The sequence below is a fragment of the Microtus pennsylvanicus genome, chromosome 2, assembly GCF_037038515.1.
Source record: "Microtus pennsylvanicus isolate mMicPen1 chromosome 2, mMicPen1.hap1, whole genome shotgun sequence".
NCBI lineage: Eukaryota > Metazoa > Chordata > Mammalia > Rodentia > Cricetidae > Microtus > Microtus pennsylvanicus.
The window spans coordinates 130,153,194-130,178,938 of NC_134580.1; the positions used below are offsets into that span (position 1 = coordinate 130,153,194).

The window sequence follows — 25,745 nt, forward strand, 5'->3', positions numbered from 1 at the left end:
TCAGATTTGTGCCGTCTCTTATCTTAAATAGGACTAAGTAGTAACTTGCCTTTGGTTACATGGAACATACGTCGTCCTTTGCCTCAGGAAGAGGCCTAAAAGACAAGACAGTTCAGGTATGTAGTAAGGGCTTTTTATATGATTAGCCATATATACAGACCTGAAGGGTCTTTTGTGGTCTAAAATCTAATGTTTTATGTGTTCCAGAGAGTGACCTATGAGAGCCAAATTTTTGGTTTTGAACAAAGGAGCTAAGTACATAGCAATCCAAGATAAAAGACTAAATAGCAAATGATAGATACACAGGTGATAGATAGCCAAGCAAAACATTATATCAGGTTCTCAAAACATCAGCAGAAATTGACTGGGGAAGCCTCTTTAAGTCAGTCAAGTCTGCTAGAGTTCCCAATAGAGTGACTCCCTAGTCAGGTCCCCTTGAATGAGGGTGGCAAGTCAAAGAACAAATAGCAGCAGATAGAGAAAACATCAAATTGGGTACTCAGAGATCTGGCTGGACTTTCAGCCTTTCTTTCCCATTGTAGGTAGTTTTATATTTTGGGGTAAATGGTAGCATTACCTCTGTTGGGAATGTTTTACCTTCTAGCTATTCTCAAAGTAAAGTAGCTTTGCTTTGGGGTTGTTTCATTGTGCTCTTTCTCTTTGTTACAGCAGAGGTAAGAGGAACAACTTATCTCCAGATAAGGGGCTGTGGAGGACACTTTGATATGAACATCCTTGGGTCTGAAACCGCAAGGAAACCCTGATTTCAGGACTAGCTTCTCAGGGAGCACAAGTGGCACATAGCAGTTTACAGTTTACAGTAGATTGTATGAAGTCGTATGAACAGTACTGGTAAAAAGCCAGGATCATTCTTGTGGATGGAGAAATCACCGAGAATGATCTCATGGAGAAGGAAGAAACATATATGATCAGACAAGCTGCAATCTTCTCACTGTACTCATGCCAATTGCTGTGACTCTTAGACTCAGTTGCTTGTTAGTTTTTGATTTTCTTTCTTTGTGGTACAGGGGAGAGAACCTAGGACTTATGCATGCACACTAATAAACAAGTACTCTACTACTGAGCTACATCCCCAGCCAGAGACTCAGTTTTTTAATCTGCAGAGTAAAGAGAATATTTATGCTAATTTCTTAGGTTGGTCATGATCCCGAGGAATCACTTGTATAAAGCTTCCACATATTTTGGTTAAAGTCTATGTGTTGTGTACTCCCTCAAGACAAAGAGTAAGTATGCATCTGTCAAGGGACTAGGAGACAGTAACAGATGTTCTCCCATTTCAAACATTTTCCAGCCCTACTCTGTATATGTATTTACAGAAGCAGGTGTGCGGGAGGATAAGTTTGAAAGACGATTCCAGATATTGTTCCCACAGTTTAGTTTCTTGCCACCACCCAGTGGTGATTCATCTTAGACCACCATGGTAGATCTTTCTTTCATGTTTCTCCTCTTGTCTGGTACCCCAAACTTTTGCTTAGGCTACTTCTGAGGCAGTGGACTTTTACCAAGGCACATCTGCTTTGTGACCATGGAGGTATCCCGTGTTTGAGTCTAGTTACCAGACTCATTACCAGATGAATAAAACACATAGCTTATTTGCTAGTATTTGGTCTATAATTCTTAGAATTTGGATTTTTAGTGATTATTAGATGGATAGGTAGGGTTGTGGGTGACTTCTCTTAGTAACTTAAGTCAGTTTTAGAGATTGTTAAGATAGTTCCCTACCCATCATTTGTTGCATTTCCCCATAATTGTTAAGGAGCATGTTTCATAGATTCTAAGCTTCCACCCAAAGCCACAGTCAAAAGTCGAATTTGTGTATAAGATAACAGGAGAGGTGGGATACACACTTGGACCATGGTGTGGAGTGAGTGTGACTGAAGCCTTCTGTTTCTGCTTTACATGTCCCTTCAGGGCCTTCTACATACTGACAACAGTGAAATAGGACCAAGTGAGTGTGGGTGGCCTATGCAAAGCCTGGAATCCCTTCTTATGCTGTGACAGTTTGACAGGCATGGAGAGGAGACACTGTTGTTGTTCGTAGGTACTAGCTAGACACTAAGACAAAGGTTAAGAGAATTATATAGGCCTTCTATTCTAACTCTTACTCTCTGATTAAATAATACTGCGTTGGGAGACACAGGTAAAAACCATCAGAACTGGACTGTGGAGCACCGAGAGTGTTCGACTGGATTAATCTGTTTTCATGGGACATTGGGTTATCTGAGGTGTTAGTTTCTGTCACTGTGACAAAATAAATGAATAAATCATAATAATAATAAATCAGTTAAGGAAAGTGAGGGTTTGTTTGGGCACACAGTTTCAACTCATGTTTGGTTCTTTGTTTCCGGGTCTGGTAAAGCAGAACGTCTTGGTAGAGGGCATGGTAAAGCAAAGTACTCATCTTAAGGTGGCCAGATGCAGAGAGACAGAAAAGAGCGAGAGATGAGTGAGATACATGCTTCAGAGACGTGTTTTGATGACTTACAGCTCCAACCAGGTGCTGCCTCCTTACAGCCGTTTCTGCCATGAGGTCATCAGTGGGTGGGTTAATCCTTGATAGACTGACTGTCATCTTCATAGTATAGTTATTAAAAAATAGTGCTTCTAGTTGGGGAATAAGACTTCAGTATATGAATCTTTGGGGCTGTTGTTATCCAAACCATAACATTCTGTTTGTTTCTTTGTGCTTTTTGTTGTTTTATTTTGTTTCTTTTTCTTTTTTCCTAGGCAGGATTTCTCTGTGTTTCCCTGGCTGTCCTGGAACTCACTTAGCCCAGAACTCACTTTGTAGACTGGGTTGACATTGAACTCACAGAGATCAACGTGACTCTGCCTCCTGAGTACTGTGATTAAAGGCATGCGTTGCCACTGCCACCCAGCCACATTACCAGTCCCTAACTTAACATTAGACTGATACACCCCTCCACTTCCCCCACCCATCTATCTATCTATCTATCTATCTATCTATCTATCTATCTATCTATCTATCTATCTATCTATCTATCTATCTATCTATCATTTTTGAAGCAGGATCTCCATGTAGCCCTGAGTGTCTTAGAATTTGCTGTATACACTAGATAATAGAGGAACTGAACTTGTAGAATGAATCTATATATGTAGAAAGGGGATTTATTAGAATGCCTAATCCAACAATGGCTGCCTATGAACAGAAGGTCCAGGAATCCAGTAGTTCAGTCCAAGAGACTGGATGTCTCAGCTGGTCCCCAGTGTACACTAGAATTCCAAAGAAGTAGGCTCTAATGCCAGTGAAGGAATGCACTTGCCCGCAAAAGTGAGAGCAAGCAGGCAAAGAGAAAGTGTGCTTCCTTCCATGTTATTTATATAGGCAGCCAGCAGAAGACGAGGCACAGATTAAAAGTGAATCTTCCTACCTCAAAAAATTCAGATTAGAAATGGGTCTTCCCACTTCAGATGGTTTAGTTAAGAAAATTCTCTCATGGGTGTGCCCAACCACTTGGACTTAGTTAATTCCAGATATAATCAAGTTAACAACCAAAAATAGCCATCACATTGGGCTAGCCTTGAACTCACAGAGATCAGCCTTCCTCTGCCTCCAGAGTGCTGGAATTGCCTATCACCACGCCTGACTTAATTTTTTAAATTTTAAACACTTTAAAAACATAATTTATTTTTATTTTATGTTCATTGGTGTTTTGCCTCTATGTATATCTGTGTAAGAAGTCCTGAAACTGGAGTTGCAGACAGATATGCACTCCCATGTGGATGCTGGGAGTTGGATTTGGGTCTTCCAGAAGAGCAGTCAGTATTCTTTAACTGCTGAGCCATCTCTCTAGGCCCCTAGCTTCAATTTTCTTAAAAATTACATTTATTCACTTATTTAGTCAGTCTGTGGGTGCACATTTGGAGTTTAGAGGACAGCATTTGAGAACTGATTCCCTTCCTCTGCTGTAAATGTCCTGTGGATCTAACAAACTCAGGTCTTCAGGCTTGGTGGCAAGTGCCATTACAAGCTGAGCCACATCACTGGTTCCCTGGGTACTATCTGGCCATAGCAGAATAGTTTAAATCTGCTCAGTAGTTGAGGATTCTGAGGCCTAGCAAGTGTGAGGGAGAGGGACATGAGCAAGCTCATAAATTGACAGGACTAGATTTGGAACCCAGTCCTCCTACCTGACTCTGAAGTTTGGGCTGTTTTTTGCTATTTCATCATGTTTTGTCTTTGTTTTGAGGAAAACAAAACTAACAACAATAATAAAAACTAGGTGCCCAAATGGCTTTTTTAATTTTTATTTTTTGAGACAGGGTCTTAACCATGTAACCCTGGATGCCCTGAAACTCACTATTTAGATCAGGCTGGCCTTGACTTACTGAAATATACCTGCTTTGGTCTTTTAAGTGGTGGGATTAAAAGTCCATGCCACCATGGTGAAAGAGGGCTTCTTGACAACCAAGAGAGCAGTCTCTACTTGGTTTCAGCAAGGCCAGTACAGGAAACACTCCAAAATGGTTTTTGAATGTGAGGTATAGAAGTTGGGTAGTAGCCGGGGGTGGTGGTGGGGGGTGGTGGTGGGGGTGGGGGTGCACACTTTTAATCCCAGCACAGAGGCAGGCAGATCTGAGTTTGAGGCCAGCCTGGTCTGGTCTATAAAGTGAGTTCCAGAACAGCGAGGACTAAACAGAGAAATCCTGTCTTGAAAAACTAAATAAGTTAATTAATTAATAAAAAAGAATTTGGGCAGTAATGGAAATATGTAAATTCTATATCTTTTACTTATTTTATTATGGGGGGTGAAGACAGGGTTTCTCTGTAGCTTTGGAGCTTGTCCTGGAACTCACTCTGTAGACCAAGCTGGCCTTGGACTCACAGAGATTCACCTGTCTCTGCCTCCCGAGTGCTGGGATTAAAGGCATGCACCACCATTGCCCAGCCCTATATTTTTTAAAATTTACTAAAGATAAAACAGAGCACTTTCAAATTGATTAGCCTCCTTGGTTACTACACAGATCTGAAAAGATAATCAGGGAGATGCTTTCTGTTTTCAGAAAAAGAATGTTAACAATTTTTTTTTGTAGAAATCACATGACTTGACAGGTCACATGAACAGCTGAGCCAAAGTGGAGCCTTATGGATCTGTAGCCAGTTCAGTTTGCACTTCCATACTTTTAGAAGCCTTCTGTGGTTGGCTAGATGAGAGCTGAAGTTTCTCATGGGAGTGGAAATTGTCAGTGCTACTTGGGAAATTAGTTCTGTCTGGCCAGTAATGATCATTTGGGCAGTGTTAATGAGGGGGGCCTGATGAGTTTAATGAGATTAATAGATGTTCTGTCATCCATGGATGCCTGGTAACCAGGATCTCTGTGCTAAAGGAGTCCCTAGACACTGACCCATCTAATTGCTTAGCTTTCTCCAGAGATAGTCTCCTATCACTGACAGCTATTTACCAGCTTGCTGCCCTAGAGTTATCTCAGGGCAAAGGCAGGAAAATGAAGCCAGAAGTAACCCAACATGACTGGCTAAAACTGACTAAGCAGCATCGGGCAACAAGACCAAGAGTAGCAGCTCCTCCTTAGAGGAACAGGTTCAGTCCTGGGCAGGTTTAAACCCTAGGCTTAATTTAATCTGAGATTAGGATTGAAGCCTAATGAGGGAGTCATGGCTGAATCAGAGTCAGGTTTACAGATAATCTGTAGAATGTCAAGTCCCCTCACTAGCTGCTTGACCTTACATAAATCATAGAACTTCAAAAAACTGCAGTCTTTAAAAGGGGTTGGGGGGATGACTAGCAATATTATTTTAGTCCTTTTGTGATTCTATGACAAAAATTGTTATTTTATGAACAATAAATTTATTTCTTTAAGTTCTAGAGTTCAAAATGAAGGTATCAGGGCAAGTCTTTTTGTTCTCTTCTTACATTGTGGAGAGGGAAAGGCAGTTCTCAGGAGGTTCTTTATATTATAAAGATACTAAAACCCATTTATGCAGAGTTGGCTCTTATGCCCTAATAACCTTCTAAAGACTCCATTGTCGTCTGTCCTTAGATAACCCTGGTGTTATCTGAGTGCTTTAGAAAGAAAGTTGCTATTAATGATAAAGATAACCATTTCTGGAGAAAGCTGAGCAGTTTGCCCATAAGTTCTACTGCCTCTGTGGCTCAGCTGCTCTTGGTTACCAGGCAGTGAGGGATGGACAGAAGGCCTGTTGATCTATCTCTTAAACTCTTAGAATTAGATTTCAACATAGAATTTGAAGGAAGAATGAGATTCTAAATGCCTCACAGACAGACATCTATGGCATTCACAAAAGTCCTATGCAACTTGAAGAATTGTACGGGGGGGGGGGATAAGGGGGGGTTGGCATGTGTGTGTGTGTGTGTGTTTGACTCAGATGAATATTCTTGCCCTAGAAACTATTACCTCAAGAATTTTTCCACACACAATCTGGCCCCTGTAGATGCCTGCTTTTTTGTTTTGTTTTTCAGTCAGACAGACCTGAATTCCAGTTGTGGCTTTGTTTTATTAACTAATTACTTTGTCTCATTTTCCTATTTAAAAAACAAATCTTATGTGAAGGTTAAATGGGAAGAGATGTATGAAGCACTGGTACTCAGAATCAGAGGCTCTTTTTACTGCAGTGAATTTGGGTAGATTCTCAGTTACCAAAAATTTAGGAGTTGTCCATACTTTTTAGGACTTTTGTATGTTTGCAAAGCTCTTTTCCCCCCTAGTGTTGGCTTTTGTGTTCTAGAACATAGTTTCTGCCCAAAATGTTTGAACTTGGGAAAATGGTCGATTTTTTTTTTTGCCAAATTTTCTTTCTTACTAACTTGGAGAAGCTGGCCCATCCCTTTGAGCTGTAATTGCATTTCAAAGCTTTTGTTCCTGGTGGGATTTAATTAGTAAGGCTCCAGCTTTTAAGCAGTTGTTTGTCTAGCAAGTGAAAGTGAAGACAGTGGCCTAGGAGGCAGTCCCTCTAGTTTTCCTCCAGCATAGCAGTGTTTTTGAGATGCTGTCTTTGTTTTCTGTTCCATGCTTTCCTGAATGCCCATCTCACTTAAAGGAAAAATAGAATACAAAAATCCTGATCTTGTGGGGTATGATAGCCCATCCCTGTAATTTTAGCACTTGGGAAGTAGAAGTAGGGGGAAGACTTTAAGGCCAGCTTGAGCTATATGAGACTTTGTCTTTAAAGAGAGAGGTGGGGGAGAGGGGCTTGGAGGGATCGAGTGGGAGAGAGGATATCAAAGGGCCAGGGCAAACAACAACAACAATAACACCTAGACTTAGAGCTAGAGGACATCCCAAACCCAGGCTGTTCTGTGATATCTGGCCAGGTTCTTCTCCATTATTTTATTTTATTGCCACAGTAAGAACATAAAAACAAAGTTCCAGCTAATCTATCATTACAGATTTCTCTAATAACACATGTGGTTGTTGTATGACCTCTGCCCTCCCCATGCCCACTACCTACCTCTCCTTAGTTGTATTGTTATAAAAAAAAATCTTGGAGTTTTTGGTACTTTGCTTTTAGTCACACAGTTTATAAAGCAAGGTTTGCCTGGCAGTAGGGAATACTTTATCAAATGAGGTAGTTTTTGCTGAAATGGATATTGATATTTTTAGGATTCCTACTCTGAGACACGTTAATCTTGATGTGGTGGCACAAGCTGGTGATCCCAGCACTTGAGAAGCGGGAGAATCTGGAGTTTGTAATCATCCATGGCTATATAGCCAGTTCAGAACCAGCCTTAGTTACATGTTACTTTGTCTTTTTTAAAAGATCAGAGGAATAAAGGGGGAAATGTAAAATAGGGCTATTTATTAAGTTGGGGGTTGTTGGTTTGTGAGGGTGGGTGTTTGGACCAGACCAGCAAACCAGGCCTGAAAGCTAGGCCGTATGGCATACACCTCTGTGATACAATTCAAGTGTTCTACAACTCCCTAGACATGTGTCTGTCCTCTTGGGCTTATGGAGTCTACAGAATCGCATACAGCCTACATGCCAAAGTATCCTGCAATACTTCAGCAAAAATACTGCAAAAATTCAGTATTTTTCAGTATTGCAAAAAAAATACTGCAATACTGCAAAAATTCAGCTGGGAGCATATAGATTGAGAGTTTGAGATTTGGGTACCAGAACATGTTCATTTAGCAGCCACATGCATAAACGTTCTGTGTCCTTTCTACAGAGCAGAACAAGGCGACACAGTTGACTCTTGGCTCGTGGTATCCTAAGAATGTACTCCAGTCTGCTCATAACTCTTGTTTAGAGCGGTCCCACTAGCAGTGGTGTTAATAGAATAGACAGATATATAGGTTGTACTAATATTTGATCTTGTAAAATCCTCCACAGTTTGCAAGGTTCTTTTATATTTATTGTCCCAAGGCTCAAGTGAGTTGAGAAAAGATTGGCAGAGCCAAACCTGAAAGACTTCTCCAGTAAACCAGTGAGTGCTAATCTCTCCACAGTACTACACAAGGGTGTGCAGTGAATGCTCCCTACAACAGCATGTTAGACACTCCTAACAGTCTGTGGGAATCCACTACTGCCTGTCTTTGTCAAGTAAACGGAGTACTACACAAGGGTGTGCAGTGAATGCTCCCTACAACAGCATGTTAGACACTCCTAACAGTCTGTGGGAATCCACTACTGCCTGTCTTTGTCAAGTAAACGGCAGAGCCAGCAGCCATTGCATCTGAACTATATCATCTCTGCCTTCCCTCTTTTCTCCGTCCACACTCTAGGCCTGGCTGGCTTCCTCCTGCCAAACAAAGTGGCATCTCTGCATAATTTTGAGCAGGATCAGTCACCCAGTGTCACATAGGCAGCTTAGAGTTTCTTTGTATTTGTGGAGGGACACAGAATTAACCTTTGATTGACTTACCATCCAGGTAGGAGGATTGTTGTAACTGAAAGATGGGGACCATTAAACATTTCCTATTGCTTATGGAGAGTGTATTTGGTGTGTTCATGGGTATCTCCTTGTGTCCTTCACTGATTTGTAAATGTTGGTGTAAAAGTAAACTTAGTAATGAGCCAAGTCAGTTCTAAAGCTCATACCAGCCTCTTCCTCAGTCGCAGCAAGATAAGCTTTGAGACCTTGCTTTAGGATCGTACAGAAAGATTACATTTCTTCAGCTTGAAGTCTTAATTTTCTGGGGAAAAAAAAGCCCCCCGCTCCCCCAGTATTAGGTAGAATAAACAGGCAGGCTGGTGAAGGTTGTTTTTTTTTTTTTTGGTTTTTCGAGACAGGGTTTCCCTGTGGCTTTGGAGCCTGTCCTGGAACTAGCTCTGTAGACCAGGCTGGTCTTGAACTCACAGAGATCCGCCTGCCTCTGCCTCCCGAGTGCTGGGATTAAAGGCGTACGCCACCATCGCCCGGCTGGTGAAGGTTTTTATACATTTTGATTGGAGACTATTTAGTACCTTTTGAAACTGCCCTAGAAGATGAGATTGGAGTTGCACACAGAACACAGGGCCAGTAAGTACAAATGCCAACACGAAACCGCAGACTTTGCCTTCTGGAATTAACATCTCTTGGTGCTTATGCCAAGGTGCAGTTGTTCTGCAGAGGGGCTCTGGAGGGGCTCTGTGGGGTACAGATCCCCCCCCCCTTTCAAAGACCAAGTCTAATTAGCTGGCCTGAAATTTACTGTGTAGACCAGGTTGGCCTTGAACTCACCTGCCTCTGCCTCCTGAATGCTAGGATTAAAGGCAACAGGGACTTACATTTTAAAAAGTCAAGTATAGGGGTATGCACTTGTAATACAAGTGCTAGAAGAAGCAGAAGTAGGTTTACTGGCTAGCAAGGTCAGCCTACTCAGTGAAGATTAAAAAAACAGTCTCACAAAACTAAACAAGCAGGCAAATTGTACCTGAGGCATGATAATTCAGTTTGTCTACTGACCTGCATATAGACACACGTACAAGAGGAGTTGCAAACTCGTTTATGAACTGAACTGATTTTGAATCAGTATAAAGTGAATAACTAATAAATTAAATTACTAAAGACCATTCTCAGGTAAATTTGTTAACTATTTAAATTGGCTTTAACTCTAGGAGGCAGTGATGAAACTGACAGAAATGGGCTTTAAAAGTGTTTAAATGCCTCTTATTAGCAAGTTAACAATCTTAAAAAAAGCTGAGTCTCAGTTTCTGGTAAAGTAATCTATATATTCATCCACAAGTTTTTGGGATCAATCAGTATTATATGCTACCCTTAGCCTACAGTAAGTGCACCTTTTGTAGAGTAGCTGGCATAATAAAGACTTTATTGGCTGGGTTAGTAAAGATGAGGTGTACATCTAGATCAGACTAAGCAATTTTTATAATAGGGGACTTCAAAAATCCCTTGAAATAGCTTGTGTCCTCTTTGTTATGGCTCTGCATTGAAGGAACAGAAATGCTGTAGAAAATATTAAATTTAGTTTTTAAACGGGGTAACATTTGTGATAAGTATTTTAAAAGATACAGAGTTTAAGAAAAATGGAGTCAGGGCTGGAAAGATGGCCCAGGGATTGAGAGCCCTAGCTGGCAGTTCTTCCAGAGGACCAGATTCTACCCCCAGCACTCACATGGTGGCTCACAGCTCTCTGTAACTTCTAGTTTCCTGCCGAAAAACACCCAATGCTAATTAAAAGGAGTCAAGAGACTGGTTAAAGCCAGCCTTGCTGTTGACTAGCATTATGAACTTCAGTGTTGGTTTTTCCCATGTGAGTACCAAATAAGGGAACATTGTAAGCCATCTAGTATAAGACTAGCAGCCAGTAAGTGGCAACTGTTGATAATGTAACAAGAAAACAGGCTGCAGGGACAGGGAGGATGGGTGTCATAGGGATGAGAATGTGAGCAAGGCAAGGAACAATCCAGGTTAGTCACATATGGGCCACGAACATTCCCCGAGCCTAGCCTGGGAGCCCAGTTTCACATTGGCATTATCTTTTCAGGTGGATACCATGTCCTTGAAGATTCAGACCAGCAATGTAACCAACAAGAATGACCCCAAGTCCATCAACTCTCGGGTCTTCATTGGAAACCTAAACACAGCTGTGGTAAAGAAGTCAGATGTGGAAACCATCTTTTCCAAGTATGGCCGTGTGGCTGGCTGTTCTGTGCACAAAGGCTATGCTTTTGTACAGTATGCAAATGAGCGCCATGCCCGGGCAGCTGTGCTGGGAGAGAATGGACGGGTGCTGGCTGGACAGACTCTGGGTAAGTTAACCTCTGCTGTCCTCTATGTAGCTACTGTCTGGGATTTTATGATTGCAGCGTATATAAGTTATATTTGTAATTCTTAAATGAGTGCCTATAAGGGATTATTAGAGGGTCCCCTTTTCTCCTGTCTTTGCTTTCCCAATGAGTCTTTTTAAAAAATTATTTGTGTTTCTGGGTATGATGGCGTGTGCCTTTAATCCCAACACTTGGAAGGCAGAGGCAAGAGGATCTCTGAGTTCAGGGCCAACCTGCTCTATAGAGTGAGTTCCAGGGCAACCAGGCCTACACAGGGGGATCCTGTCTCAAAATGAATGAATGAATGAATGAATGAATGAATGAGGTTTGTATACACTTACACATGAATATGTATATCATGGCTCCTGTGTAGAGAGACGTCAGAGGACAGCTTTTATGGAGTTGGTTCTCTGTTCCCACCTTCATGCGGGTTCTTAGGATCAGACTCAGGCCATCAGGCTTACTAGACAAAACCTTTCTCCCTGTTCTTCATAGCCTCTTTGTTTCCCCTTAAATTTTTTTTTCATACAGTATATTTTGAATATTCCCCAACTCCTCCCAGACTTTGTTTTTTTTTTCGAGACAGGGTTTCTCTGTAGCTTTAGAGTCTATCCTAGAACTTGCTCTGTAGACCAGGTTGGCCTCAAACTCAGAGATCTCTAGCCTCTGCCTCCTAAGTGCTGGGATTAAAGGTGTGTGCCACCACCGCCCGGCTTCCTCCCAGATCATACCCACCCATCTAATTTTGGTTTTTTTCCCCTCTTTCTCTCAAAGATAAGAATAAAAACAAGGAAAATTAAATAAGCAAAAAAAAAAAAAAAACCCAGAGAGATAAAAATGAAGCAAAAAGCCCCCCTCCAGGAAAAACAAACAAAAAATCATGAATTTAGTTTAGTGTTGGCCAACTCCTCCTGGGCAGGGGTCTGCCCTGGTATGTGATAAACACACTGGAGCAAACTAATTTTTCTTTTGCTGGCAGATATCAGTTGCAAATAACCTCTTGTTTAGGAGTAAGGATACTTTGTTTAATTAACCCCTTTAAGTGCTACAACCTGGTTGGGCTCGAACCTGTGTAGGTCCTGTGTGTGCTGCCACAGCTTCTGAGTTCAGATGCGCATTAGTCCTGTTGTGTCTGGAAGACACTGTGTCTTTGAAATCATCTTATCACTTCTGGCTCTGGCCTTTCCACCTCCTCTTCTGCATATATCAGTGTGTCTTGAGGGGAGTGGTTTGATGAAGACATCCTATTTAGAACTCACATTGTTCAGTCCTGGGTGTCTTTTAATTCCTGTCTATTGTAAGAAGCAGCTTCTCAGATGTGGGTTGAGCAATGCACTCACTGATCTACCGTCATAACCTCTTAATAACAAGCTTTATGGGTCCAGTTAAAAGCAAAAAGGAACAAAATGGTCTAGTATATCCTGTTACCCCAATATATAGAAGATAGGGGTTAGAATCCTTTCTAAAAGCTGTGAGGAGCTGTGAACACAAGGACTAAAGGGAAGCCTTGTGCTCTTGGCATTATTGATTACATACATATGAAGTGACTGTTGTCTACCTCAGTGTTTTTATGTGTGTATGTGTGCACACGTGCTTGCTTGCTTGCTCACATACTTTGTATAGGAGTATATCTATATGTATGTGTTAGTGAATATGAGATGTGCAGATGTGATTAAATGTGTAGAGAATGTGAGCACATAGTTTTACATGTATATGTATAATGTGTGTGAGAATATTTGTGAGTGTGGAAGCAGATGTGCTTATATTTTTTTAACGAATATTTCTTATAGCCTAAGCACTATGGTAGGCATAAAGATGTTTAGTGTAATACCCATGAGTATTCATTGGCTTCTTTGCCTATAAGCAGCCTGATTATACTTGAGTATAAGGGTTATCTATGTATATAACTTTCTTACCTGGATATGTATATAATATGTGAGGGTGTGTATGTGTTCATATATATCTGATTTTTATGAACATACTTGAAATATGTATTGAAGACTTACATATGTATTAGAATATATATAAATATACAACCAGGCATATCCCTGTGATGTCCTAGTATTCTTCTAATGTTTGTTTTTTTTTTTTTTTGGTTTTTCGAGACAGGGTTTCTCTGTGGCTTTAGAGCCTGTCCTGGAACTAGCTCTTGTAGACCAGGCTGGTCTCGAACTCACAGAGATCCGCCTGCCTCTGCCTCCCGAGTGCTGGGATTAAAGGCGTGCGCCACCATCGCCCGGCACTTTTTTTTTTTTTTTTTTTTTTTTTTTTTTGGTTTTTCGAGACAGGGTTTCTCTGTGGTTTTGGAGCCTGTCCTGGAACTAGCTCTTGTAGACCAGGCTGGTCTCGAACTCACAGAGATCCGCCTGCCTCTGCCTCCCGAGTGCTGGGATTAAAGGCATGCGCCACCACCGCCCAGCTTCTTCTAATGTTTGAAAATTAAGTGAAGACCTTTAGATAGCTCAGTTCCATGTGTGCATTGTGTAAATACATGGAGGCACGATGATGATATGTGTGGGCATACTGCTGTCATGTCAGCATTCCAACTCTGCTTCTTCCCTCCACACAGACATCAACATGGCCGGAGAGCCCAAGCCCAATAGACCCAAGGGGCTAAAGAGAGCAGCAACTGCCATATACAGGTGAGGCTCTATGGTTTTTTTGTCTGTATTGGTTGGGTTCCTCTTTTCACAGAGGGTGTAAATGCTGATAGTGACAGTGTGCTGAGTTTAGAATTTAGGAAGACATTTGGAGATGAGAACCTATGGAGAAGTGGGCTGAGTGGCCATCTCCCTTTGTTTTCCCAGTGGCTACAGCTTTGACTATGATTACTATCAAGACTACTTCTATGCCAGGTGAGCAGGGAAGGGGCGTGTCTAGGCATTAAATAGCCAAACTGGAAGGGTCTTAAGAGATTGCTGGTGTAGCTCACAGAGTCCTGATTGGGAACTGAAGCACAGAAGTGTGAATGGGTCTTTGCTTCAGGATGCTTCACAAATCGGGGACAGAGCTTGGACCAGAGCACTTATGTCACACTCTGACTGCCTTGCCTCTTTCTAGTACTGTAGTTTTTCTAGTCCTATAGTGTAGGGGAGTGTATAGCTTAAGGATGAACACAGCTGGCTAGCTGGGGTACAAAAACAGTCACAGTGCCTTCACAGGTAGTTCTTGAGCCCTTAAACTCTGTTCAGTCTCACCCAGCCAAAATGAAAGCTTGATCTGACACTTATGACTAAGAGGCCACAGTTATTTGGAGGCCTGAATTAGTCCCTGATGGGTTGTGATCTGCTTTCAGATCCCCAGTCAGTCCTACCTAGACTTCAACCTTGAAGTCTATTCCAGAGGCCTCAGCCACATTTGTTGAGAACAGTTTTAAGAACTCATTATCCTTCTACATCTGCCTGTTGAGTGCAGGGATTATAAGACTAACCACAATGCCAGCTCCTGGTCATATGCTTGACTAGAGGTTGTGGTAAAGATTAAATCAAAATCACTCCTTCCTTCTCCAGACATTCCAAGAAAAACACCTTTTCTGAACCATTGTTTCTGCTGTGTGTTTCAGGAAATAGTGTGGTACAGTGGAAAGTCTCATAGCTGGAAGTCAGAATTGCATGCTGATCTCAGCCGTGTCACTGAATGGGTTGTCTATCTTTGCAAATTCTCCTACTACTAGCCAGTAAGATAGGCTTACACCAAATGATCTCTCGGGACTCCTGAAGCTCTTGGGATTCACTGGTTCAGTGATTTCTGACCAAGGTCAAAGCCATCACCTCCCATGTGGTCAGGGATTGGTTCATTCCCAGAGACTGATCCCTAGCTGTTACTCTTTTGAACAAGAGCACCAAAAAAAATGGAGCCTGAGTTTCTTAGTGATGGCAGGTATTATGACTCCAAAAAGTAGTTATAGAGTGTATCCCTGACACGGCTGTGGTTCCTTTCAGAGCCGAGGTTAAAGCAGATGTGGTGGGACAGTTCTCCTACTCAGCCTTCAGTTTCTGTCTCATTTTCAGGAAGAAAATGGGTCTAATTTAGTACCCACCCTTTAAATACTGTTGAGTGCTTGACCTATATCTCTGAAGTATAAAAGGCATTGAAGTGGTCAAAAAGAAAAAAAGGGTTTTAGCTGGGCGGTGGTGACACGCGCCTTTAATCCCAGCACTTGGGAGGCAGAGGTAGGCATATCTCTGAGTTCGAGGCAAGATCCAGGATAGCCAGGACTGATGCACAGAGAAACCCCTGTCTCGGAGTCGGGGGTGGGGAGAAAAAAGGGGCTTAGAGTCTGAGGCCATGGTTGAGTGTGTATCCAGCTTTTGCCTGTCATTTTCATACTTTCTCAAGTGTTTTAAATCAGGTTCTCATGCTCTACCCTTACTGCACGCTCAGGTAGACAGTGAATTTGGACAGCCCTCATTAAGTAGATGAGAAAACCAAGGTTCAGGGGTTGGCCACCTGTTTTCAAACCTGTTTCCAGGTGGGGATTTAGGCTGTTTTGACATTTACAGACTGATCAAAGGTTGGGGGTGGTGGCTTTCTGAGTAGAAGGCAGGTCTGGATGTCAGTCTCTTGAGACTGGGCATCCATACTGCTCCTGGCCTGACTGGGGATAAGGTGGAAATAGTAAGGTTTTCATTAGACTTTAGCATCCAGTAAAGAAAGCCCCTTTCATACCAGGGCTCGCTGAAAGCAGACACTTCTTTCTGGCCCTTTCAAGTTAGACGGGTAAAGCTAGTGTTGTAGTGCCTCCTGGTGGTCACAGGCCATGCTGCAGCCTCTGTTTTATTTGCCTTTGCAGGCTGTTTGATTATCGAGGCCGCCTTTCTCCAGTGCCTGTGCCCAGAGCAGTTCCGGTGAAGCGACCTCGTGTCACGGTTCCTTTGGTTCGCCGTGTCAAAACTACAATACCTGTCAAGCTCTTTGCCCGTTCCACAGCCATCACTACTGGCTCAGCCAAGATCAAGTGTGAGTGACACTTTCCTTCCTTCCTTTCTCTCTTTCTCTTTCATTTTTATTTTTATTTTATTTTGAAATAGGGTCTCACTATGTATATCTGGTTGGCTTGGAACTTACCATATAAACCAGACTGACCTAAAACTCACAGAAATTAGTCTACCTCTGCCTCCTGGGTGCTGGAATTTAAGATGTCTGCCACCGCATCCTGGTGACATCTATCAGTCTTTCTAGATTGTTGGATCTTGAACCCCTTTGGTTGTATACCAGATATCCTGCATACCAGGTATTTACATTACAATTCATAACAATAGCAGAATTACAGTTAAGAAGAAGCAATGAAATAAGTTTATGGTTCGGGTTTACTATAACATGAACTATATTAAAGGGTTACAGCATTAGGAAGGTTGAGAAGCACAGCTCTAGATGGTTTGGGTTTTATCACTAAAGTGGTAGAATCAGATTTTTAGCAATTGATTTTTAAAATTTTAAACTTTTTTGTTTCTTTTTGTTTTCCAAGACAGGGTTTCTCTGTGTCACAGTCCTGGCTGTCCTGGCACTCACTCTGTAGACCTGACTGGCCTCGAACTCACAGAGATCTGCCTGCTTCTACTTCCAAGTGCTGGGATTAAATGTGTGTGCCACCACCTGGCACAACTCCACCCAATAACACACCTGATAACACATGATTACTTCACTGCAGACCTACATTGTTTTTCTTTTTGAGATAGGATCTCCTGATTTAAACCAGGTTACTCTAGAACTCAAAATCCTCCTGCCTTAGTCTCTGGAATGCTGGGATTGCAGATGTGCAGCACACATGGCCCAGACTACAGGCAAGCTTTATTAAAACACAAATAAAATAGCAGTCCATTTCCCCTTTATCTAAAGTCATAAAAAATAAGACTATATCTAATATAAGAAAAACTATATACAATAAGTACAATAACTATATACAATATATACAGGCAGTAAATACATCAACAATGCCTAGTTCCTTTGCATTTGACAAATTCAGAGAAAATAATCCATATCCTATCTTGGTGAGTCCAAAGTCTCATACCTAATTTTACTATCATAACTTGTATTACCATTCAAAGCTATCTTTTGCTATCTCTCAACCTTAAATACTTTACATTTCTTTAGTGAATTTCTTTTCTGAGTTCCCATAAGCAGTGAAAACTATAACTGTCTAGTTTTCAACTACCTCGGAGACCCAAGAAGTATAATAATAACTGCGCAAGCAGGAAGTGCGAGTGACTTCCGAAAAATGTGAGATATGGCTGGCTGCAATCAGGACAGCATAATGTCAGCAGTTGAGGCAAGGGCACTTTCTTGCCCAGTGGCTTACTTTTGTTACAAACAAAGCAAACTCCATGTGGAGTTTCTTCCATGCCCATCATCTTCTCTGAAGTAGATTGGTGCCACCAGGAGCAGATATGCCTCATTTTCATTTAAAAAAAAAAAAAGAACCAGTGTCTTTCTAAAAAAATTAAATGCCGTATTCTGTAGATCTCTGAAGTGTTTGAAGATAACCTGTCTATTTAAAATATAGCTCTGTTTGACCTTGAAAACATATTTAATGTGACAAGTTCAATTGTAATAGGTGACTAATTACTAACCTGCATTTCCTTATTATCCTAAACAGTTGGTAATAATACTTTCAAGGATTAGAAGTTGAACTACAGGGGGCTGGAGAGATGGCTCAGTGGTTAAGAGCATTGCCTGCTCTTCCAAAGGTCCTGAGTTCAATTCCCGGCAAACACATGGTGGCTCACAACCATCTGTAATGAGGTCTGGTGCCCTCTTCTGGCCTGCAGACACACACACAGACAGAATATTGTATACACAATAAATAAATAAATATTTAAAAAAAAGTTGAACTACATTGTTAAATGAGCTGTATAGGTATAGTACCTTGAAAAAGATTAGAAATGTATGTACAGTCTGTTTTAACAAAATTAATCTCAAATTTCTATCAATATATAAAATTTTTGTACAGTATACAAAAGTCCAATTCTATGTAAAACTTTTAAAACTAGTAGTTGCTTTTTAAAAGTAGATTTATAATCTACTTTTATATCTCTATCATCCCCCTTTTTCAGAGTTGATTCAATAATCTACCCTTTTATCCTATCATATCTATATCCTTTTTTCTTTGCAAAGCAAGAACCTTAAATCTAATTTCCTTTGTTTAGCTTTTTTCCTGACCATTACCAATAACAACTTGCAACCCCCCACACCCCAACCTCCCAAAATGACAAATATCCATAACCCATTGAATGTCCAAAACCTCCCACCCTACATCTTTGGAATGTGAGTGTCGTATTCTTAAATATACTTTCATTCCTATGCTGTGGGATAATACTTTTGTACACTGTAAAGATTTGTCATTCATATTAATTTAATAAAACGCTGATTGGACCATAGCCAGGCAGGAAGTATAGGTGGAGCAAACTAGGACAATTCTGGGAAGAGAAAAGGCAGAGAGTCAGTCACCAACCAGACACAGAGGAAGCAAGATGAGAATGGCACATGGCTAAACATAGACAAGAATTATAGGTGAATTTATATCATAAGAGCTAGTTAGTAATAAGCCTGAACAATAGGCCAAACAGTTTATTATTTAATATAAGCTTCTGTGTGCTTATTTGGGACTGAATAGCTGTGGGACTGTGCAGGACAGAAACTAACATCTATATACTATTCATCTGTAGTCCCTATAGGATTGGGAGGTCTAGGCCAGGTTCATATGTATAGATTGGTCACCCCTGGAGATAGCCTCTTGATTCTCTCAAGAAGAGATCTTTTCCCTTGGCAGGAAAAGACCCAAAAGAGAATGGCCTCCCTAGTTGACAGAGTGAAGCTGGGTTTTGTTTGCATCACCCCTAAGTGATAACCCTGTCTCCTCTCCACTTTCAGTAAAGAGCAGCGAGCTACAGACCATCAAAACAGAACTGACACAGATCAAGTCTAACATTGATGCCCTATTGGGTCGCTTGGAACAGATTGCTGAGGAACAAAAGGCCAACCCAGGTCAGTCTTTGGGAAGATAGTATGCCCAAGGGTTAGGAACTTGAAGTTCCAGGGCCCTGAGACCTGCTGAGTAGCTGCTCTAGCTAATTAGTTCCTTTTCCACTTCTTTTATCCTTCAAGATGGCAAGAAGAAGGGCGACAGCAGCAGTGGTGGAGGAGGTGGCAGCAGCAGTGGAGGCAGCAGTGGCAATGCTGGTGGTGGCGGCGGCAGCAGTGGCAATGCTGGTGGTGGCAGTGGCAGCTGCAGTAGCAGCAGCCGGCCACCAGCCCCCCAAGACGACACAGCTTCTGAGGCAGGCACACCCCAAGGAGAAGTCCAAACTCGAGATGATGGTGATGAGGAGGGACTGCTAACACATAGTGAGGAAGAACTGGTAAGGGCCTGGCTAGCTGTGACTTGGAAGGGCTGGGGCTGTTCCCCCTGTTAGCTCCTTCCTTTTTACTTTTCAGAGTGTCAGTCCTATGAGGAGTGGGGAAGAATGAGTAAGCAGTGTATCGTTCACTGAGCTGCCGGTTAGAAGTCCCACTGTATACTGGGGCAGGCCTCAGCAAAGCCCAGGGTCCAATCTGTCTTCTACTCTAAGTGTATTGAAGAGAATTGGGCCTAAGAATTGTACACGCAGCCTCGCAGGGAGGAAAGCCATAGGAAGATAGGAATTTTAATTTCACATGAGAATTTTCTAAAAAGCTATTGCCTTTCAAGCATCTAGCAGGCTGTCTCTTAAAGGAATGAACTCCTGTATATACTGGAAGTATTCAGAATGAGGTTAGGAGCCATAGAGTGGGCCTAAATTGTGCGAAAAGGTCCAATTCTTTTCAACATTCAAGATGCCTCTTACAGTGTGTTTGCTGCTTGTTTAGTGAACACTGAATTGAATATCACACTGTAACTTAACACCCTTAACAATAGTCTTGAATACACATTACATTAGAATGGCCACATTTACCCTGAAGAAGCTAAAGCTCAGAGTTACCAGGTACCTTGCTCAGAACCTTACAGCAAGTAAGAGCAAACCCTGTCTGTCCTGAAGCCTAAAAACTGGACTGGGTCTGGAGCCTTTTCTTTTAATCACTGCTGGCTTACATCACGAGGATGGACTTTGTGGTAGACATAAATCCTCCTTACACCCCTCATTTCTTTTTTCTTTAAGCCTAGCCTGGTACTTTATCTTACTATCTTAAGCATAGTGCTCTCAGTGAAAGCTCTAAAAGACTAAAAAGTACTCCAAAGGTGAGCTATGCGGCTTTAAACTTACTGTAGTCCATGGTCTTTCCATGCATAGAAATGTGCCCGTTACACCAGCAAATCCCATGGTTTCTTCCCTTTCCTGTGCAATTGTCAAATGACCTTCTCAGAACACTAAGCCAGATTTTTGTGCTGGTTTTTAGTTGGATCTCCCTTTAAATGGTTCTCCAGGTAGTGCTCTGACCCACAGAACCTTCCTGGACAGAAAGCTCAGGCTTGGGACCTGCAGTGAATGATCTGTCTTGTCTTCTTCCTCTCAGGAGCACAGCCAGGACACAGATGCAGAAGATGGGGCTTTGCAGTAAGCAGGTATGGGGTGCCCAAGAAGCACAGGAAATTAACGAAGTGGAGGCTGTAATTTTTTCCTGGTGTGGGTCTAGAGAATCATACTGTGTCAAGGTTGAAGGTCCTTAGATGCAGCCTTACTCCTGTAGCCAGCATATCAGGGCCACTCGTGAAGTGTTCCCTTAGGGGCAGGATGACAGTGGAGGAAAACTGCGGACTAGGGGTGGTAGAAAAATACTGTGCAGCAGCTTAGTGTGCGTATTACTGAGGGAGAAGTATTCCATAGAGAGAACAGACAGCCTTCTGTTATTGGCCAGTCTTCATGGTGCAGTACGGACAAGAGTTGCCTGTTCTGTAGCCCAGCTCTGAAGACTAGGGAAAAGGTGCCATTTTCAGAGGGAGTGACTGAAGTATCTCATGGACCCTGGTTAGTTCAGCTGATCCTGTTAATGGGAGATGTCCTGTAAGCCTGTATGACAGGAGCTGTTAGTTTATCTGATCTCCTCTACCCTGCAAGATTAGAATTGTGTGTATATCATAGAAGTGGAAATGCAGGTGTTGAATGGTAAAATGAAATATCAGCATGTCTCTTGAAATTTGGAGCTTAAATTTGAATTCAGTAACATGCAACCCCAAAGTCTCCACTCTGGCCACTGTTTTCCTGTTCTGCCCTACTCTAGAGGGGGTCTGTAAGTGACAGAGAGGTACCTTGATAAGTCACATGTTTGTAATACAGGATCTCTACCATTAAGAGCTTCCAGATTAGTTCAGAAATTCCTTGTGTAGGTCTTTCCTCTTTGAACTTGATGAATTTCTTTTTACCCAGAATGCTGTTTATTATATCCTGTGGTATTAAGGCTCAGGTGGGGAGATAGCTCTGGGCAGAGGTTGAGCCTTTCTCATGATTAATTATATGGTCAGAAAATTGGGCAAAGTGCAGATATAGCTCTGCAGATAGTTTACCCCTTTTCTTTACTACTGTGATTAAAGAGTTTCTGTCTCTCAGCCTTAGTTTCTTCTTTGCCTTGACAGGAGAAATGGCCACCAGCAGAAGAGCATCACTGTCTCAGGCCTCAAGACAGGCACCCATCTCTGGATGCCAGTTTGTAGCGGGTACCAGAGGAAAGCTGACACTAGGCACTCCTCTCCCCATGCATCCCAGCCAGTGAGTGCTACATCCTTTGCAAGTGGAGTTACTGGCCTACCCCTTACCCCATGCACTCTTCCTGTCTGCACTGCCTGGGCCAAGGGGCAGAACACATTCTGCCCATTTTCCCCAGGGCATTCCCAGGCTTGGGGTTTTTCTATAGGTTTGAAAGTAGGGGGGTTGGGATGGGTGGGGGGGGGGACCTGAGAATAAAGAGATTGGTCCAAATATGCTGAGATGGAATGGTTTGCTTGTTTATTTGGCTGGTTTTGTTTACATTTATTGTCATTGTGCATGTATGGTATGGTAGACCATTTGTGTGGGGGGGGATCAAAGGACAACTTTGTGGAGACACTTTGATCTTTCCATCTTTGTATGAATTTTTGAGATTGTCAGGCTTGCGCAGGAAACACTTTACCCGCTGGGCCTTCTCACTGTCTCCACTTCTATGACCAAAAGCAAGTTGGGAGTAAAGGGTGACAAACATCTCTTGGGGAAATCAGGGCAGGAACTGATACACAGGCTTCCAGGTGCACTGCTCATGGTTTGCTAAGCCTGCTTTCTCAAAGCAGGCTGGGCTTCCCACATGAATCTGCAATCAAGAAAATGCAGCATAGGACAGTCTGGTGGGAGAACTTTCTCACAATTGAGGTTCTCTTCTTTCCCAATATTTTAGATTGTGTCAAATTGACAAAAGCAGTCAGCACACTAACCTGTGGCCTTTCTCACAGTGGTGTTCTGGCATTCCTGCCCACCAGAGAGCTGGTGCGCTCAATCTTTCTGTTCTCCCATCACTAACTTCTCTTCCCCGGGGAACACTCTCCAGTGTCCCATACTTGATCCATCTGCACCAGCATTTCTCTGCTAAATCACTTAAGTTAGGTATGATGGCACATGCCTATCATCTCAGCACTTGGGGAAGTGGAAGCGGAACGATCAGTTTGTGGCTGGTCAGAACTCACTCCCTGAGACCTTGTCTCAAAACCAAAACCCACAAATGTACAAATCATTTTTGGAGCATCTATGCAAACTCAAGACTCTGAATAGCTTGAAGCAAGAAAAAGCCCTATTTCTTTCCTGACAGTATGATAGTTGTGAAATTAAAGCTGGGTGGGGGTAAGGTAGCATGTAAATATAAGCCCTAAATTATTTTTCCCTTTTGGTAACCTTAAGCCATTTGTTCTACTCTATCACTGCCATTTTGGGCTGTAAGATTATACTCAGACATTGTTCTGAGCTGGCAGTGTCTTCTTCCTATCTCCTTTTTGGGAAATGGCCTCTTGAGTTCAGGGATGTCTCTATACTAGTTGATTGCTTCTTAGGAACTAAATGTTCTCACAAAGGACTCCCCACCTCAGGATGCCTGCCCCACTGGATCCCTTATTGAACATTTCCAGTTCTAGCTATCAGCCACACCACAACTTCTGTTTTGGTAGAGAACAGATGCTGAATGTGGGCCCCGTTATGGAAACATCTGGAAAGTGGCTCACGTCCCAGTAATTGCTTGTATTAGTGGGGCTTTTTTAGATTGTTATCTAGTCTGGGATCACAGGAATGGGCCTCCGTATCTGCCTCACTTTTTGCTTTAGCTATATTCCTTTTGTAGTATTGGCTCTGTAAGAACGTGTGTGTTGAAAAATAGGCTGGAGCCGGGCGATGGTGGCGCACGCCTTTAATCCCAGCACTCGGGAGGCAGAGGCAGGCGGATCTCTGTGAGTTCGAGAACAGCCTGGTCTACAGAGCTAGTTTCAGGACAGGCTTCAAAGCCACAGAGAAACGCTGTCTCGAAAAAGCCAAAAAAAAAAAAAAAAAAAAAGAAAAAGAAAAATAGGCTGGAGATTTTGTGGGTATTCTGCTGAATTCTTTATAGGTATTTTCTCCCAGAAGTGGAGATACATCCTCTTAGCTTATTGGGAACTGACTTATTTGTCAAAGCTCATGTCACTTGGGAGCCATGATGCAAATCTCCACTTGTAGCTTAAAATGTCTCGGAAGTACTACTGCTCCTGATTTTTTGAGTCTCTTGGGCTTTCCTCCTCTGTATATTCCCAGTGAGTCCCTCTAATGCCTGTACCTCTCTTTACCCTTTTCCTTTATGGAACCTAACCTATGGCATCTGACTGCAATGACTTCAATATCACACGTCCAGCCCCGGTTGGTCTGGACAATCACCACTTTAAGTTCGCAGCCTCTACTCTTAATTTTCCCATGGTAGTTAAGTTTCAGACACGTTCCATTTCTTGACATTCCAACAAGAGGTAACCATCTATAAAGTACCATGTGATTGAGTTGCATAAGACAAAATGTCATGTTTTTAAAGTAAGCTTGTAATTTTGTGTTATACCAACATTCATGGCTATGTTTGACTGGCTTGCTTGCTGGTCACAGGTTAAACACACCTCGGCCCTTTTTTCGTATTAGATTTTTAAAAGTTTCATATGTTTTTAGGTGTAAGACCTGTGTAGATCTTACCACATTACATACAAAAGAGGGCATTGGGAACTGGAGTTAAATAGTTGTGAGTTACCATGTGAGTTAGTACTGGGAATCAAACTTGAGTCCTCTCAGAGAGGACTGAGCCTAGACTTTACAATAACCTGGTCTCCATATTTACTTTGTACTAGGCCTCTGCTGCTCTCCCTCCCTCCCTTCTTTGAGATCTTAGATACCTGTCTGTCTGTCTATCCCAGCTATATGAGCTCTTGTTGGTACTGCCTAGGTCTCCAAAGTACTGGGAATTAAGGTGTGTGCTACCAAACCCAGCTTTTACCAGTCCTTTAATGTTCACTGTTATGAAGTTGGAAATTGTGGTTGAAGTCACTAGCAGATAAACTGTCCCATGCCATCCCCTAAGGAGTCCCACCAAGAAAACTGGACAAAACATACATACAACACACAAAAGCAATGGAGCAGTAGTTATACAAGAGGCACCGATCCTTGCTTTATTCACGCAATAATAGCCAACATTGGGAATTAGGGGCAGAAGTACAAAAAAGAAAAAAATTGTAGTCAATAAACAATTGTGATCAACATGGCAGTGAGTAGTGGCATGTCAGCCAGTGTATGGCCCATCTCTTGACCTACTTGGTCTAGGGAAGGATCCCTCTACCACTTCACAGCCAAGTCATTTGGTAACACTTGGCCTATACTTGAAAATTCAGGGTCACAGTAATTAAAAACAATATAGCCAAGACTCAGGGCTGGCTGAGTGACTGTTATTGGGCCATTTAGCAAGATTAACAGTCTGGTAGCAGGAAAGTGAGGAGTATCGTGTAGGTCCTTATCCTGGTGGGTGCAAGTAAGGCAGAACATAGCACAGACCCACAAGATGGACCCTCCTTGTGCACCGATGGAGAATACCTCGCTAGCTCAGTCCTCAGAAGCAAAGCTGGAGGTAACAACAAGACCACACACGCAGCAGTATCTCTTGGTTTCTCGGCCACATTCAAGTTAGTTTCGTACAGAAAAGCATTTTAGGGGGCAGGGTCTTTTACTGACCTAGAACACAGGTTGGAGAAGCTTAAGTGCTGCTATTTTAGACCCTAAGAAGACTTGTCTGTACTGTGCATGCTTTCTCAACAACAAAAAGCCTAACATCATTAGTATGCCAGGAATAGGACAGACAGGCCTGTAACAAGAATTCCAAGGTCTAGCACCTGATAATTCCCTTGTGCAATAACAACTGAAATTTCAGCTGGAGTCAGTTTCAGCTGCCGTCACACGAGGGAAATGAGGAATTGGCAGTGAGGTAGTAGCAAAAATCCTCACAAAAAGGAAATAATGAAAACCTTCATTCTGTGGATACTAAAAACAGGCTGCTGTGCCATGCCTTATGTTCCAACCACTCAAGTCAT

The 25,745-nt window shown here is 42.3% G+C and overlaps 1 protein-coding gene across 3 annotated transcripts in view; it reads left to right on the forward strand.

The window, feature by feature from the left end:
- Raly (RALY heterogeneous nuclear ribonucleoprotein) overlaps positions 1 to 22,121 on the forward strand; it is a 76,808-nt gene extending 54,687 nt beyond the window's left edge. For 2 of the 3 annotated variants that reach the window (XM_075962630.1, XM_075962633.1), the window contains 8 exons: positions 10,948 to 11,212; positions 13,800 to 13,872; positions 14,038 to 14,085; positions 16,023 to 16,189; positions 19,100 to 19,213; positions 19,334 to 19,587; positions 20,720 to 20,768; positions 21,777 to 22,086. In XM_075962630.1, coding sequence (XP_075818745.1) covers positions 10,957 to 11,212; positions 13,800 to 13,872; positions 14,038 to 14,085; positions 16,023 to 16,189; positions 19,100 to 19,213; positions 19,334 to 19,587; positions 20,720 to 20,764 — 957 coding nt within the window. In that variant the 5' untranslated portion in view covers positions 10,948 to 10,956 and the 3' untranslated portion in view covers positions 20,765 to 20,768; positions 21,777 to 22,086. Of the gene's footprint in view, positions 1 to 10,947; positions 11,213 to 13,799; positions 13,873 to 14,037; positions 14,086 to 16,022; positions 16,190 to 19,099; positions 19,214 to 19,333; positions 19,588 to 20,719; positions 20,769 to 21,776 lie in introns of those variants that run through there. The other variant, XM_075962631.1, reaches the window with a different exon arrangement.
- The last annotated feature ends 3,624 nt before the right edge of the window (positions 22,122 to 25,745 follow it).